The 13,115-nt window shown below is 34.9% G+C and overlaps 1 protein-coding gene and 1 long non-coding RNA gene across 2 annotated transcripts; one reads left to right on the top strand and one right to left on the bottom strand.

Moving 5' to 3' along the window:
• The first annotated feature begins 2,602 nt into the window (after window positions 1–2,602).
• Window positions 2,603–5,808, top strand: LOC121758122. The gene is made up of 3 exons (XR_006041339.1): window positions 2,603–2,927; window positions 3,123–4,841; window positions 5,303–5,808. It is a non-coding gene; the product is annotated as an uncharacterized LOC121758122 (long non-coding RNA).
• A 5,360-nt stretch (window positions 5,809–11,168) lies between these two features.
• On the bottom strand, window positions 11,169–11,674 carry LOC121758618 (late embryogenesis abundant protein 6). The gene is made up of 2 exons (XM_042153992.1): window positions 11,588–11,674; window positions 11,169–11,453 (listed from the first exon to the last, which is right to left on the bottom strand). Exons 1-2 carry the CDS (start codon window positions 11,672–11,674, stop codon window positions 11,169–11,171), a joined length of 372 nt encoding a protein of 123 aa, XP_042009926.1.
• Window positions 11,675–13,115: the final 1,441 nt, after the last annotated feature.

Below are 13,115 nucleotides of genomic sequence, written 5' to 3'. Positions count from 1 at the left end.
CGTCAGGCCAGGATAAATTTGAATGGCCCGTCGGGCTTTTTTTGAAAATAATGCTGAGTACAAAACATTGGTTTTGAGTAGATAAAATGACCCAATACATTCCAAACCCACCTAAAAAACACGCTCTTATAGTAATTATGAACAGAGACTCCTATTCGTGTACGGGGAGAATAGTACTTTAAAAAATATATTTTTCTTGTAATGTTTTATTTTTTAAAAATACCTATTTGTTTTAGCAAGCAAGGAGATTTTAAAATACCTATTTGTTTTAGCAAGCAAGGGATCGTCATTGTTATGCCCAATATATAATATTCAAATTCGGATTCTGTTGGAGGATCTTGCCTACTCGAGCTTGAGTATAGGCCATGAGTCGTCAAGAGGGTTAGTGGCCATGTGATCGTGGAAGGTGGCCAACCTTCTCAACGTAAGTAATCCAGATATGGTTGCTCTAGAAGAGAACTTGGACTGCAGCTGAGTTTTATCTCACAAAAGAATTTAGCATGCTTGGACCTTTTAAGAAAAAATCTAGTACATACCGAAACTATGGCTTAACAAATTGTGTTTTCTGTTTAAGTCGTTTTGGCACGTGTTCGCTGAGTACTTTTTACTCAACCAACCCTGCTTATGTTATAAAAATGTATAGGTTGAACATGTATGATCCTTAGAGTGTCTTGAGCAGAGTCGACCAATGTCATTGTTTAACTAGATTAGTCTTTTGGAGGGTGCATGTTTTCGCACATGTCACTGTTTCTTTTTATGCACCTTTCGCTGCAATTGGACTCTTGAATTGTGTAGTTATCATGTCAAAACTTTGTTATCTTTTGCAAAGAAATTTAGGGTTCTGAAAAGAAATTCAGTATTTTCTTTATATGAGCACTCGTATTGATTATAACCTTTCTTTTCCGCTCCTTAAATCCACACATAGTCGCGATTAACCAAACTTGTTATCCTTGGCAAAAATGCATAGCAACGGTCGTGACAAATACAATTATTATTTTTATGAATTATCATAACCTAACTCAACACAGCCCAACGAAATCCGAATTCAATTTGAAATTATCGAGTTTCTAATGGGTAGACCAAATAACGGTACGAACGAATAACATTTGACTCAAACACATTAATTTTGTACAGATCATACCAAATTTTCATGCCGGGTCTAAAATTGTCATTTATATCTTATATAGAATCCGATCATTTTTTTTCAATAAGTCCAATATTTATTCATAGAAAAAAAAGAAGAAAAGGGATGATAGAAACAAAAAAAATGGAAGATGTGACGTCAGGACTGAGATCTACAGCGTCGGAGGTGGATCCCCTGCTGTGGTGGGAATACAGCAGGGGCTGCTGTGGAGTCATACGCCGTCGTATTGATTCAATTACTTCAGCTTTTTCTTTGCAAATTGCAATAAGTCTACTTGATGGCATGCAGTAGTATTACTGATATATTTGATCAATGATTTAGTCATTTAACTAATATTTGCACTAATCTATTATCCGCATCTCCATACAATTACTAATGAAATAAGAATATTTAATAATTTGTTGAGTAGTAATTCCTAATAGTATAGTAATAATTTCTTGAATAAATTTTTAGCAATTTAAGTTTAATCGTTTAAAATTATTTTAACTAGTATAGTACTATTATAAAATAAAGTAATATCAGTAGATTATTTTAAACCACAATTAACTAGAGCTTTTAGATGGCAATAGGGAATTATTCTAAATATTTTTGGACTAAAACTTTATCGAATTTGAAAACTCAATTTGTAAATTTAGTGATAATTTCTGTTGAATCTCATATTTTTGTTGAATTTTGGCCAATTTCATAACTTAAAAACATGAATAACATTTAATTTTTTTCAATTGTTTCATGATGGTCAAAATTGAAATTAATATAATACAATAAAAATATGATATGAATTTATTTCCATTTTAAAAATTATAAGATCATCAAAAAAAGTTAAAATATTAGTTTAAATCACTTACAATATTAACTCTCAATTATAAAATACTAATATTACACTAAATATAATTTAAAGAATAATACAAAGGGAGTTTTAATTACGTTTTGAAATTAATTTTAGTGTATATTAGCATATTATAATTGTGATTACTATATTTAAATATAAAATGACTTTCAAAATTTGATAAACTTTTAGTTAAAATAAATTATACTCCTGATAACTCCAAAGGCAGCCGATAAGCTCTAATTATTGTTTACTACTATAATTTTACACAGTTTATTTATTGATATTATAGTATTAATTTATCATAATATTAATAGTTAAATAAAATTTAAATGAGCATGCAATTGATTAATTGAATACAAAATTCTAAAATTTTAAATAGTAAAGCATAAATTAAAATGAGTAATAGTCTTGATTTTATGTATCATTAATTGTTCAACTTAAATTTAATACGTAGAACGTGGATTAGTTAGTGCTGTGTATGTTGAATCATTTGGAAAGAGCAAAGCTTGTTAAAGTTGAGGCTAAAAACGACAGCGTATTGCTCCACAGCAGCCTTCCCACCCCCGCCTCAATATATATAGCTATAAAAGAATCTACAGAGGCATGCTCTGTTCTGTTCTGTTCTGTTCTGTTCACACTTTAGATCTGATTATTTCCATTATTATGCAGAATCTCTCATCTCTGCTCATGGTCAAAGCCTTTCTCTTATGTATTGCGGCGGCTTCTAATTCGCTTGGTGCAGGTCGGGAACTTTCTCCGCCGCCGCTAGATGCGGCAATCCTTGCTTTTAACTCCGGTGGATAAATCAAGTTCCCGTCTTGCATCAACTGAATCGGAGACCGAAGTGAATGCCATATATGACTACGGATTGGATTGGATTGGATTGGATTGATTGATTTTTCACGGATCCATTCTTTAATTCGTCTATCTACGGCAGATTTGCATTTCTGGTTTGTGAGTAGTTGAACTGATTGAGATGCAAAAATTCAATTTCCTCTGAAACTGAGTTTTAGGGATCTTCCGTCATTGGTCTGATTGCTGGTTATTTCTTTCGTTGTTGTGTTTGATTTCGTTTGTTTATAATGGTGTCGATTGTGAATTTTTATTCTGGATTCTACCTTGTTAAACTAGGGTTAGTGCTTATTGCAGAAAGGGAAAGAGGTGTTTTTTCGTTCTTTGCTTTGCTTGCTGCAATCCCGGCGAAATCAGAGTTTATAAAGGTATCTTTGGTGAGGTAATTCCATGATTATTGTTTGTTTCAATGTTCATATTCTCACTGGGAAAATGGTGAGTGTTATTTTGCACATATCTTCTTTGATCAATGGTTTTCACAACTGTCTTCTGTTGACATTTAATGCTTAGTAATGGTGAGTGTTCTTATCCCTTGGTTTCTCACTGCACTTGTGTTTTTAGACTATATTTTGCTGTTAGCATTGCTGCAATAGTTGTTGGATTAGTCAATATGTTTTTGTGTTTGCTAGTTCAGTTAAGTTTTACTAGTGAATCAGTTCCATTGCTTAAGAGGATAACCCTGTTGCAAGTTTTACACTTTCTTTAAGAAATGTGCATTATTTTTCTGTGATTAAAGGCCATTTTCTTTTCCCTTCTCAGCAGCTCATACAAGGTGTATATGTAGCCAATTGAGAAAGGTTGCATAATTTGTCACTCAGTTAACACATTTTTGTTTCATTCTTGTGTGAATAATGTGGCCCCTTGTGTATATGTAGCCAATTGAGAAAGGTTGCATAATTTGTCACTCAGCTAACACAATTTTGTTTCACTCTGTGAATAATGTGGCCCCTTGTGTTGGTTACTCACATGGCATATGCTTTCATCTGATATTGAGCATTAAACACAGCTGCTATCTAAATGAGAGTTTCATGCCATCTTTTAGTGGTAATTGTACATTTGGTTTTTTGCTAGTACTTGCTTGTGTTGTTATTTTCCTTGGATCCTTTCTACCATCTCCCATTATGTGTTTTATGTTTTTTTTAATGGAATGGAAATTCAATGTGGTGGATTATTTGTATGTAAATACGTGAATGTTTGACATTTTTAATTTTCTTTTTCCTGAATACATGAATTTTGCGATTTTCTGATTTTTCCTCAACAAACAATTTTGATCAGATGATTAGAGTTGTTTTGTGGATTGCTCTAGTTTAGCTTTGTTATCAATTTTATTCTATCAACTTTTTAAAGACAAACTCATTTGCTAATTACCTCTTGAATGAATTACAAACTTTATGAGTTATTGTGCATTATTTGTGATTTTTATCTTTCAAATTTCATATGGTTTTGTATTTTTATGATTCATTGTAGCAGAATTACAATTTGTGGACACGGCTATCTCACATGATTTGATTTGAACACGGCTCAAACTGAAAATTCATCTTGCTATTGAAGATACATGTGATGTGTTATAATTATATACCATCGGAGAAAGCAAGAAAAACTCAAAGTTCGAGAAAAAATTAGAAAATCTCAAAATGTCGTGTAATTATTGACATATTACCTTGTTCTATTTAAAACGGTGTCGTTTTAACTTATTGTCCAACAATGTCAATGAACACCATAGATTCAATTACGGAAAAACAAAAATTCATGTATTTAGTTTTAAAAATCGGATAAAAACGAGACAAATATCAAAAGTCTGTGGCTTTACAGAAAAATCCGCTTCAACATGCGAATGTGATGAAGTCTTTAGTAAAAATCATTGGGTATTGAGTTTCCGGTTGCACGCCAACTGATTGAAGAAATGACTAAGTGGTTCTGCCATCCCTTCAGTCAAGCTGCGAGAGTTGGAAGTTTGAAAGCTACTCTAATCATCAACTATGATCCCACAGGAGATTCTCGCCTAGTATCCACCATGTAAGCATTTGATGGCATTGTTTGGTTTAAAATTGAAGATTTGATCGGACTTGTTTCTGAGTATAAAATGATGAATGGTTATGAACTTTAGCTTATTTGTAATCCTTGATGAAATGATTTATTTGCTTGTCTGTCACATTAGTTTCTCTGTAATATTCTTCTTCGGTTTTTGCAGTTTCAGTCATGTTGAAAATGTAAAAAAAAAGAGCAGTGTAGAATTAAGTTTTGATGTTTCTAAACTAGGGTCTTGAATATATTACAAAACAATAACACTTTGAATTGATACCTACGTGGTTGTCGTATAGCTGAGCGCAAGCTTTAGTTGTTACGTGCTCACGGATATTGGATCAATGGTGGATATATGGACTGTGCTAATAATTATCTGTGTTTGGTGGATGGCTCATTTGATAAACTATTGCATATACCTTTGATTTTGAAGCATGGTTTTGTATTTCTTGCAGTGCAGAACAAGAAGGCATAAAAGCAGATCCGATTGAAATCAGTCGGTTTATTGGTTTTGTCAAGAGAAACAAACTTCAGACGGAAACCTTCTTCATCCGGCCAAGCCAATATAATAAGCTCAACGACACAACCATTGCAGGAACAATTCTTTTGCTAAGGAAATGATTTCTTAGTTACTGTATCGTTCAACGGATCTTGATTTTCTTGGTCCATTGCTTTTCTTGATTTCCCGTTTTCAACAGATCTTGTCACCTCGACTCACGAGATCTGGTTCTGCGCCAGGTGCTTGAACTCTTCGAAGCATGGCGGTGAAGGCGCTATAGCGCAACCAAAGATTTTAGTCGTAGAATAGACATTTATGCAATTTCAGATTTAGGCATGCACACGGTTCAAAAATTGCCGGTTCCGGTTCGGAACCGGCGGTTCACGGTTCAACATTTTCATGAACCGTTAGTTCATGGGGCGGTTCAAAACCGCCGGTTTTTTACCGAAACCGCTGGTTCGGCGGTTCGTAATTTTTTTTTGTTTGTTTTTGCATTTTCTTATTTATTTATCTATGAAATGTGCGTAAATAAAATTAAAAAAATCACGATGAAAATGCTATTTTATTGAGATTACAAGTTACAACAATTACAAATCACAAAAAACTTGAAGTCTTAAACAAAAAATTTAAATACGACGACACTACTAGTCTACAACGAAACTAATTACAAATTACAAAAAAGACTTGAAGTTCTGAACAATAAATTTATAAGTATATATATACTCTTAGTCGGCGAAGGAGATGTTTCTACATAACTTAATTGAGGACACATTTAACAATTCAACCTTAAATGTTGAGTTTAGTCTAACAATCAACAATTATAGTAGAATTGTCAAAAGTTTCCCGGATTTTGCCTTATAGAGAAATCTACTTAACCGACTAGAGTATATACAAACACAATAATTTAATTGTATTTGCATATTTTTAAAGTAGAAACAAATGAAAAAAAAAGAAATAAAGGAAAAAATGACTTGAGCTCAACTTAAATTTAGTTGAGGTGCCTACGTATCCCCAATGCTCATTTGCATTATGGAATCAAAGTCCACGTAGTTCTCTTACCTTACTTATCTATTTGGCTTGCTTGACCAGCGGTTGACGGTTGGCCTACGATTCATCCCCGGTGAATTCTTCATGTGATTCCTCCTGACGATCATCCCAATCATTTCCTTGTTCTCTGATGTCAGCTTTGGCCCAATCATCAAGTAACATCACGGCTTCCATATTTTTTGTGGAGAGCTTACTTCTTGATTCATCCAACACTGAAAGCGGACTCGACGGCGACAGAGGAAGCCGGAACCGAAAAAATCTCCTTGGCCATTGACGCAAGTATGGGAAAATCTTTTCTCGTGTATTCCCCACCAATCGAGGACGTCGATTTGGGCGGGAGGAATAGGACCTTCATCATCAAAGGAAAAGAGTGAATCGAAATATAAATCTAACTCACTTACCATACCTGAGGTCGACCTTTCGCCGGTGCTATAGCTGTATAGGTCGGCTAATTGGGATTGCGCGTCGGGGTCATCATAATCAGTTTGAAATGCGAAGCCAAAATTATGTTGTTGAGGAGGGGTAGGTCTTCTGACTTGGTGGGTACTGTTATACTTGGTTTCATATTCGATGTACAGAGCATGTAAGTTAAACTCGAAGGTTTGTTGGACAATTGACCGGTTCGGGAGGTTTATTTGAAATGTTTCGGTTAGGTTTACTCCCCATTGGTCATTGGTATCCGCTTGAAATGCTTGAAGTGTACCAAAATCAATAGAACTCAAATTGTTGTAATAAAAATCTAAAATCCTGGAGGTACCGGCTAATTTCAATTTTGGATCCAAGACCTTTGCAATCAAAAACACTGTTGGAATCTCACTGAAATACTTAAGTCATTTTTCAATCATATAATATAAAACAGACATCAATTCAGGAGAAGAGGAAGCATTTTTCATCGCAGTTTTAAAACCAAGTGATATATACATGCAATGCTCTAAAACACGAACAACAGTGCAATAAAAACACTCGATAATTCAACAGTCGCATTTTTGAAATATTTAAACAATTATATAAACTCACGCTATGATCCCAACAACTATGCGACATATATAAATCAGAAACGGGATAGGTTCTAAAAAAATCACACAAAGAATCTTTATGCGTCAAAGTAGAATTCATGCAATCATACGTCGAATTCCATCTATGAGACACATCCATGGTAAAATTCGTATATCTTACCTTCTTTTGATGGCAATACTTCTTCCAAGCTTTTCCAATAGGCAGCTTTTGATGGATTAATCTAACTGCAGTTCTAATAGGACTAACATACTTTTGCCATAATTCAAGCGCATCTTGTACACATAAATTCAAAATATGACATATGCATCTTTGATGAAAATACTTACCATCAATAACCGGAGCACAAGCCGCAATCAAATCATTAATACTTGCAGTGTTAGCAGTTGCATTATCAAACCAACCGAAAATATCTTATTGCATAATTGAAATTCATTCAAAACTTGAATAATTAAAGAAGCAATTTCGGGTGCAGTGTGTGGTGTCTCAAATTCTCTAAAACCAATCAAACGCTTGTTCAAAGTCCAATTATTGTCCACAAAGTGAACCGTAATGCCCATGTATGAATGTCTATTAAAACAATCAGTCCATTCATCTAAGCAAATGCTCACTTTGTGTCCCAAGTTGAGTAAATAACGTGATAATTCAACTTTTTTCTTTAAACATTGTCGAACGCTAAATCGTTGAACGGTCATTCGACCTACTCTTTTGACAGCTACGTTCAAACCACTTTGCATAGTAACATCAAATTTTTGTCATCATAAACATTAAAAGGAAAATGCTTCATTGCAGCCCATCTAGTCATAACGTCAGCAAAATTTTTGGGATCATATTTAAAAAGAGGCGTACCCGACGAACCTGAGCCACCGAGTTGGAAGTTTAGTTGGGTTTGGGTAGAGGCAGTGCCACATTCTACCGGATGCTTTGTCACCAAATGACGACGGAGGGTGTCATATTCCCCACCACTCGCAAATTTGTAGACTTTATCACAATAGTTACGATATGCATGAAACGCTGATGTCTCTTCTTCAGAGAGAGGATCATTAGGACTTGGAATTACCACCAGGACCTTCTTGTAGTGTTTAACAAAAATATCAGATTTCAATGCTTGGGTGGAGGGGGAGGCATGTCCTCATTTCCGCCGGTGCTAGACGGAATACGAGAATGAGATCTATCATCATTGTTGTCCGAGTCCGACGATATAGACACGTCGTACTCGTCATCTTGTTGTTGGGAACTACCACCGCCCCTCTCTCCACCTTGATGCATTTCAGCGAGTAGCATGACGGTCCTATGATCTTCTTCTATCTATAAATATTATATAAGTTGAAGTTTTAATGAGGAACACAAAAGAAAATAAAAAACTCAATCTTATGAAATTATAAATTGTAAAAATAATTTATTTTTTAGAACTTACTTGCATGCGTTCAGCCGCCACTCGGGAAACCTCTTCCATTACATCTCGACGACTAGGTCGCTTTGATCTTTGGGGACGACTACTTTGATCTTGTGCAATTCCTTTGCCCCGATCACCATGTCCCGGTCCACCACGAGAATAAGACATAATGCAAAATAAAAGTAGTATGGAATATGGACTATTGAATAAATGGTAAATTATGAACACAACAACAAATATAGTAGTTAACAACTGGAGCAATTAGAAAGAATGAGGATAGAGAATAGAGAAATTAAGATTGAGAAGGAAATCCTTGTTAACACAAGAATAGGGTGAGTAAAAATAAAGGGGAAGTGGGGTATTTATAGGAGTAAAATTGGAAGAAATAAAAAAAAATCAAATTTCAAATTTCGGCCGGTTTACCGCCTGAACCGGTGGTTCAGTTTCTGACGGAAACCGCCGGTTTCTGGCCGAAAACCGGCGGTTTCTGACTGGTTTTCAGGCCTATACATTGCCACCAATACTCTGCCACCTGAAAAAAGGTACTGAACCGGCGGAAACCGGCGGTTCAAACCGCCTGTTTTTCTGCAGACCTAGCCTGAAAACCTACTCCCTAGCCAGAATCCTACCGTTGGAACCGCTAGTTCAAACCGGCGAACCAGCGGTTTTGAATCGCCGGTTACGGTTCACGCTTTTTTTGAACCTGAACTGGCCCGCTTGAACCGCCGAACCGCCTTCCGGTTCGAATCGTCGGCGCTGGTTCCGGTTCTGGTTCCGGTTTGTGAACCGGCGGTTCCGAACCGCCGATTAACCGGCGGTCCGGTTCGGTTTGTGCATACCTATTCAGATTGATTAATGTGTCCTCCGTATGATCTACATCTCAGATATGATGGCTCGAATGGAGCAGCATCGGATGCAATGGTGGCCGTGGATCAAATTGCAGAGCAACTAGATTTCATTGAAGGATCTTTTGTGGAATAGAAGAACATCTTGTGTGAAACAATTTGGTTGTCATATAAATGTATAAAATTATGGTATCTTATTTATGAGATAAAATCTTTAGCAGATTGAAACACATTCCTGATTTGATATTTATATTTGGAAACTCCACACCGAAAAATACAGTTTCCATGCTTTTGTTTTACCAGTTTTTCATTATTTGCTTTCTTGATGAATGATAGGAAACTCTTTCAACAATCTATTCGGTGATGCCTGCTAATGCAAAAACTCTGAATGAATGATGACAAAGTTTACTCTTATGCCATGTTTGGTTGCCAGGATTCTGTCTGGGAAAGTAATCTGATTCCTTAAATTTTAAATTCCTGTATTTGTTTCCGTTTTTAATCAAACTGGAAAAGTAATCAAAATCCTGAAACAAAGAAAGTTAGTACAACTTTCCAGGATTCTGAATCCTAACTTTTCTTAGGTATTCTTTTTCCCAGTTTTAGGATTCTTACATATTTAATGCAATATAGTACAGTTTATCATCATCATCATCATCATCATCATCATCATCATCATCATCATTATTTATTACAATATTTTAAAAATAATTTAAAAGTATAAACCATACTTAATTTTAGGATAATAAATAACTATAATTATATTATTAATATTTATTTTTATTATCATAATAATAATATTAATTTATTAAATAATTAAATATAATATAATTATTATTAATTTATAAATTAGTAATTAACAATAAAATTGTAGTGAAATTTTAAATTATAAAATTTATTCAATTAAAATTAAGTAAATATAATAATAATAATCTTATTTATTATTATATTATTATATATTATGATGTATAATCTATATTTAAACTATTCATCGTAATAATAAATAATATAATATAATTATTATTATTTGTAATTAATAATTTATTAAATAATATGTATTATTATTTTTTATAAATAAAAAATGATAAGTATATTTTTAGTTTAGTGTTTAAATCAAATATATACTTTCAAATCTTGATATTTTCCAAACACGGGAAAGTAAAGTTATTAGAAATCATATTCCCGGGATTCATTTTCACAGGAATCATTTTCCTTGCCAACTTTACTTTCCCGCCAACCAAACATGGCCTTAATGTTTCTATAATTTGAAGTAGAGATTCGTAATTTTTTAAATTTTAAATTATTTATCAAGCTAACGGGAATAAAACAAGAAATTATGAATGTACTAGAAGCTATAAAATAAAATTAAAAAAAGAAAGGTTTGCATTATTTTGATCCCGAGATCTATGCAACGAAAGAAGCAAAAAAAGTACAAGATCCGTGAACCTTCAAAATAAAGTGTAAATTATAAAGATAGTGATCATTAAACTCAAAAAACACTCGAAAATTACGAATTAGCTACATCACTTTGGGGGAATCCAGCCTGGTGGATAGCCACCAGGCGGATACGCAGGAGCCACAGTTGGCGGGGAGGCAGAGCCAACATATGGCTCCTGATATCTGCCACCGTGGTGGGGGTGGTTGCACCCAATACCACAGAGCCCTCCATGCTGCGCTGCGTGAAGCTTGTCAGCAGCGTGGTCGGCTTTGGCAGCGTGCATCTTCATCTTCGCTTCGGCTTCCTTCACTTTCCTCCTCTCATGAGCAATCTCTCTCCCTTCCTTGGTCGGCGCCGCCGCTTTCTCCGCCTAATCCACCGCATTTATTCAACATGGTTTACAACACAAAAAATGAGTCATCCATTGAATTAAAACTTTAAAGTTAGGAATACTAATGTATGAATATAAGATAAGGAGTTTCAATATGAATGAATATTGAATACCTTTTCTTGTGCTTTGGCTCTGAGAATGTCGACGTGCTCCTTGGCGACGGCAGCGGCGTCGGCAGCTGTCTGTTTTGCTGATTGCATATTGAGACCGATAAATATGAATTTGGTGATGATTTATTTATAGAAGCCATTCCACTCTAAAGATACAACACGTGTCCGTGCATGCAGATCCACTTATCTGCTTTTACTTTATTTGCCACGTTTACATAATAAGTGGATTTAGATAACTTTGAAGTATGATATATTTTGTATTTTGAGGTTTTAATGTTACTTGGAAGTTGTGACTGATATGTTGGATCCAATTCCATACACTCATATCGTTTGCTGATGATTAATTTCTTAATTATTACTCCATGCGTCTAATTATAGTTGATGCATTACGTTGACAGAAATTTTAAAAATACTAGTATTGTTTAATAAATTAAGGCATTGATGCATTACGTTGACAGAGATTTAGCCTCGTGCACTTATTGACTACGGCTTCGGGGTGAGGTTGCTTTTGTACTTCATCCGCCCTAAAGCTCCTTGCTTTTCAAAGATGTTATTTCCTTAAGGACGCTGATAAGAAGTAAAGTCTAGGTCTGGTCTTTATATACTTAAAGATGTTGTTTGGTTCATTCCTTTAGCTGCTGGTTGGGTTGTAGCTACACATATCGGCATATCGAAGGATCTAGCTACCGCCTGAATGGAATTCATATCTCCTTCGTCTGGTCGAGAAGGGAGAAAGCCCGGAGAACCAGGCTTGCCACTTCAAATAGGTTCATTGCCCCCGCCTACCTGTTGAAAGACTGAAGTACTTTCCTTCTCGACTACAAGAGCAAAGAGTTAGGATAGGAGAGGTGCTACCAATTCCATACACTCATGTCATTTGCTGATGATTCAATTTCTTAATTATTACTCCATGCGTCTAATTATAGTTGATGCATTACGTTGACAGAGATTTAAAAAATACTAGTATTGTTTAATAAATTAAGGCATTGATGCATTACGATGACAGAGATTTAAAAAATACTAGTATTGTTTAATAAATTAAGGCACTGTTTGATAGCTATGACTCTATCTTATAGTGAGATAGTGATAGATATCCAGGTTAAATTATGACTTTGATAGCTACGTTACGTTTTTTTTGCCCGTATCTTATATCCAGCCCGCATAAAACCCACTTCAAAGCCTATGTTTCAACCATCTATGTAACTCCATGTTTGCCTAGGTAACAAATCTATTTTATAACTGAAAATTACATTTTCATCCTCCACTTTCCTAGCCCTAATAAAAAATACAAATATTTTCTCCGTTTCACGCCTCTTTCTTCTTCTCAAACTCTCACCCTGCCGACAAAGAGCTCACCGACAGACTCAAACTGCTTCTCTGCCGACGGCGGTTCCCGGCGAATCCATCTCTCCATCTGTGAAGATTAGTGTCACGACCGCCATTTAGGGTTAATAAATACGGACGATCGTGATTAAAAGAACTTAATAAACAGTCGAAAAAACTAGGGTTTTAATAAAGAGTTTGACCAATA

Source organism: Salvia splendens, chromosome 12 (assembly GCF_004379255.2).
Source record: "Salvia splendens isolate huo1 chromosome 12, SspV2, whole genome shotgun sequence".
In the NCBI taxonomy this organism is placed as follows: Eukaryota; Viridiplantae; Streptophyta; class Magnoliopsida; order Lamiales; family Lamiaceae; genus Salvia; species Salvia splendens.
Note: the sequence above shows the minus strand (reverse complement) of the source record. Positions and strands in the feature narration are given on the sequence as shown.

What these genes read in the sequence shown, in the direction of transcription:
- LOC121758618 (XM_042153992.1), bottom strand. Translation starts at nt 11,674, where the DNA reads ATGCAATCAGCAAAACAGACAGCTGCCGACGCCGCTGCCGTCGCCAAG. An exon ending in GAGCCAAAGCACAAGAAAAG is followed by an intron (nt 11,454 to 11,587) that starts GTATTCAATATT and finishes GCGGTGGATTAG; the next exon opens with GCGGAGAAAGCGGCGGCGCC.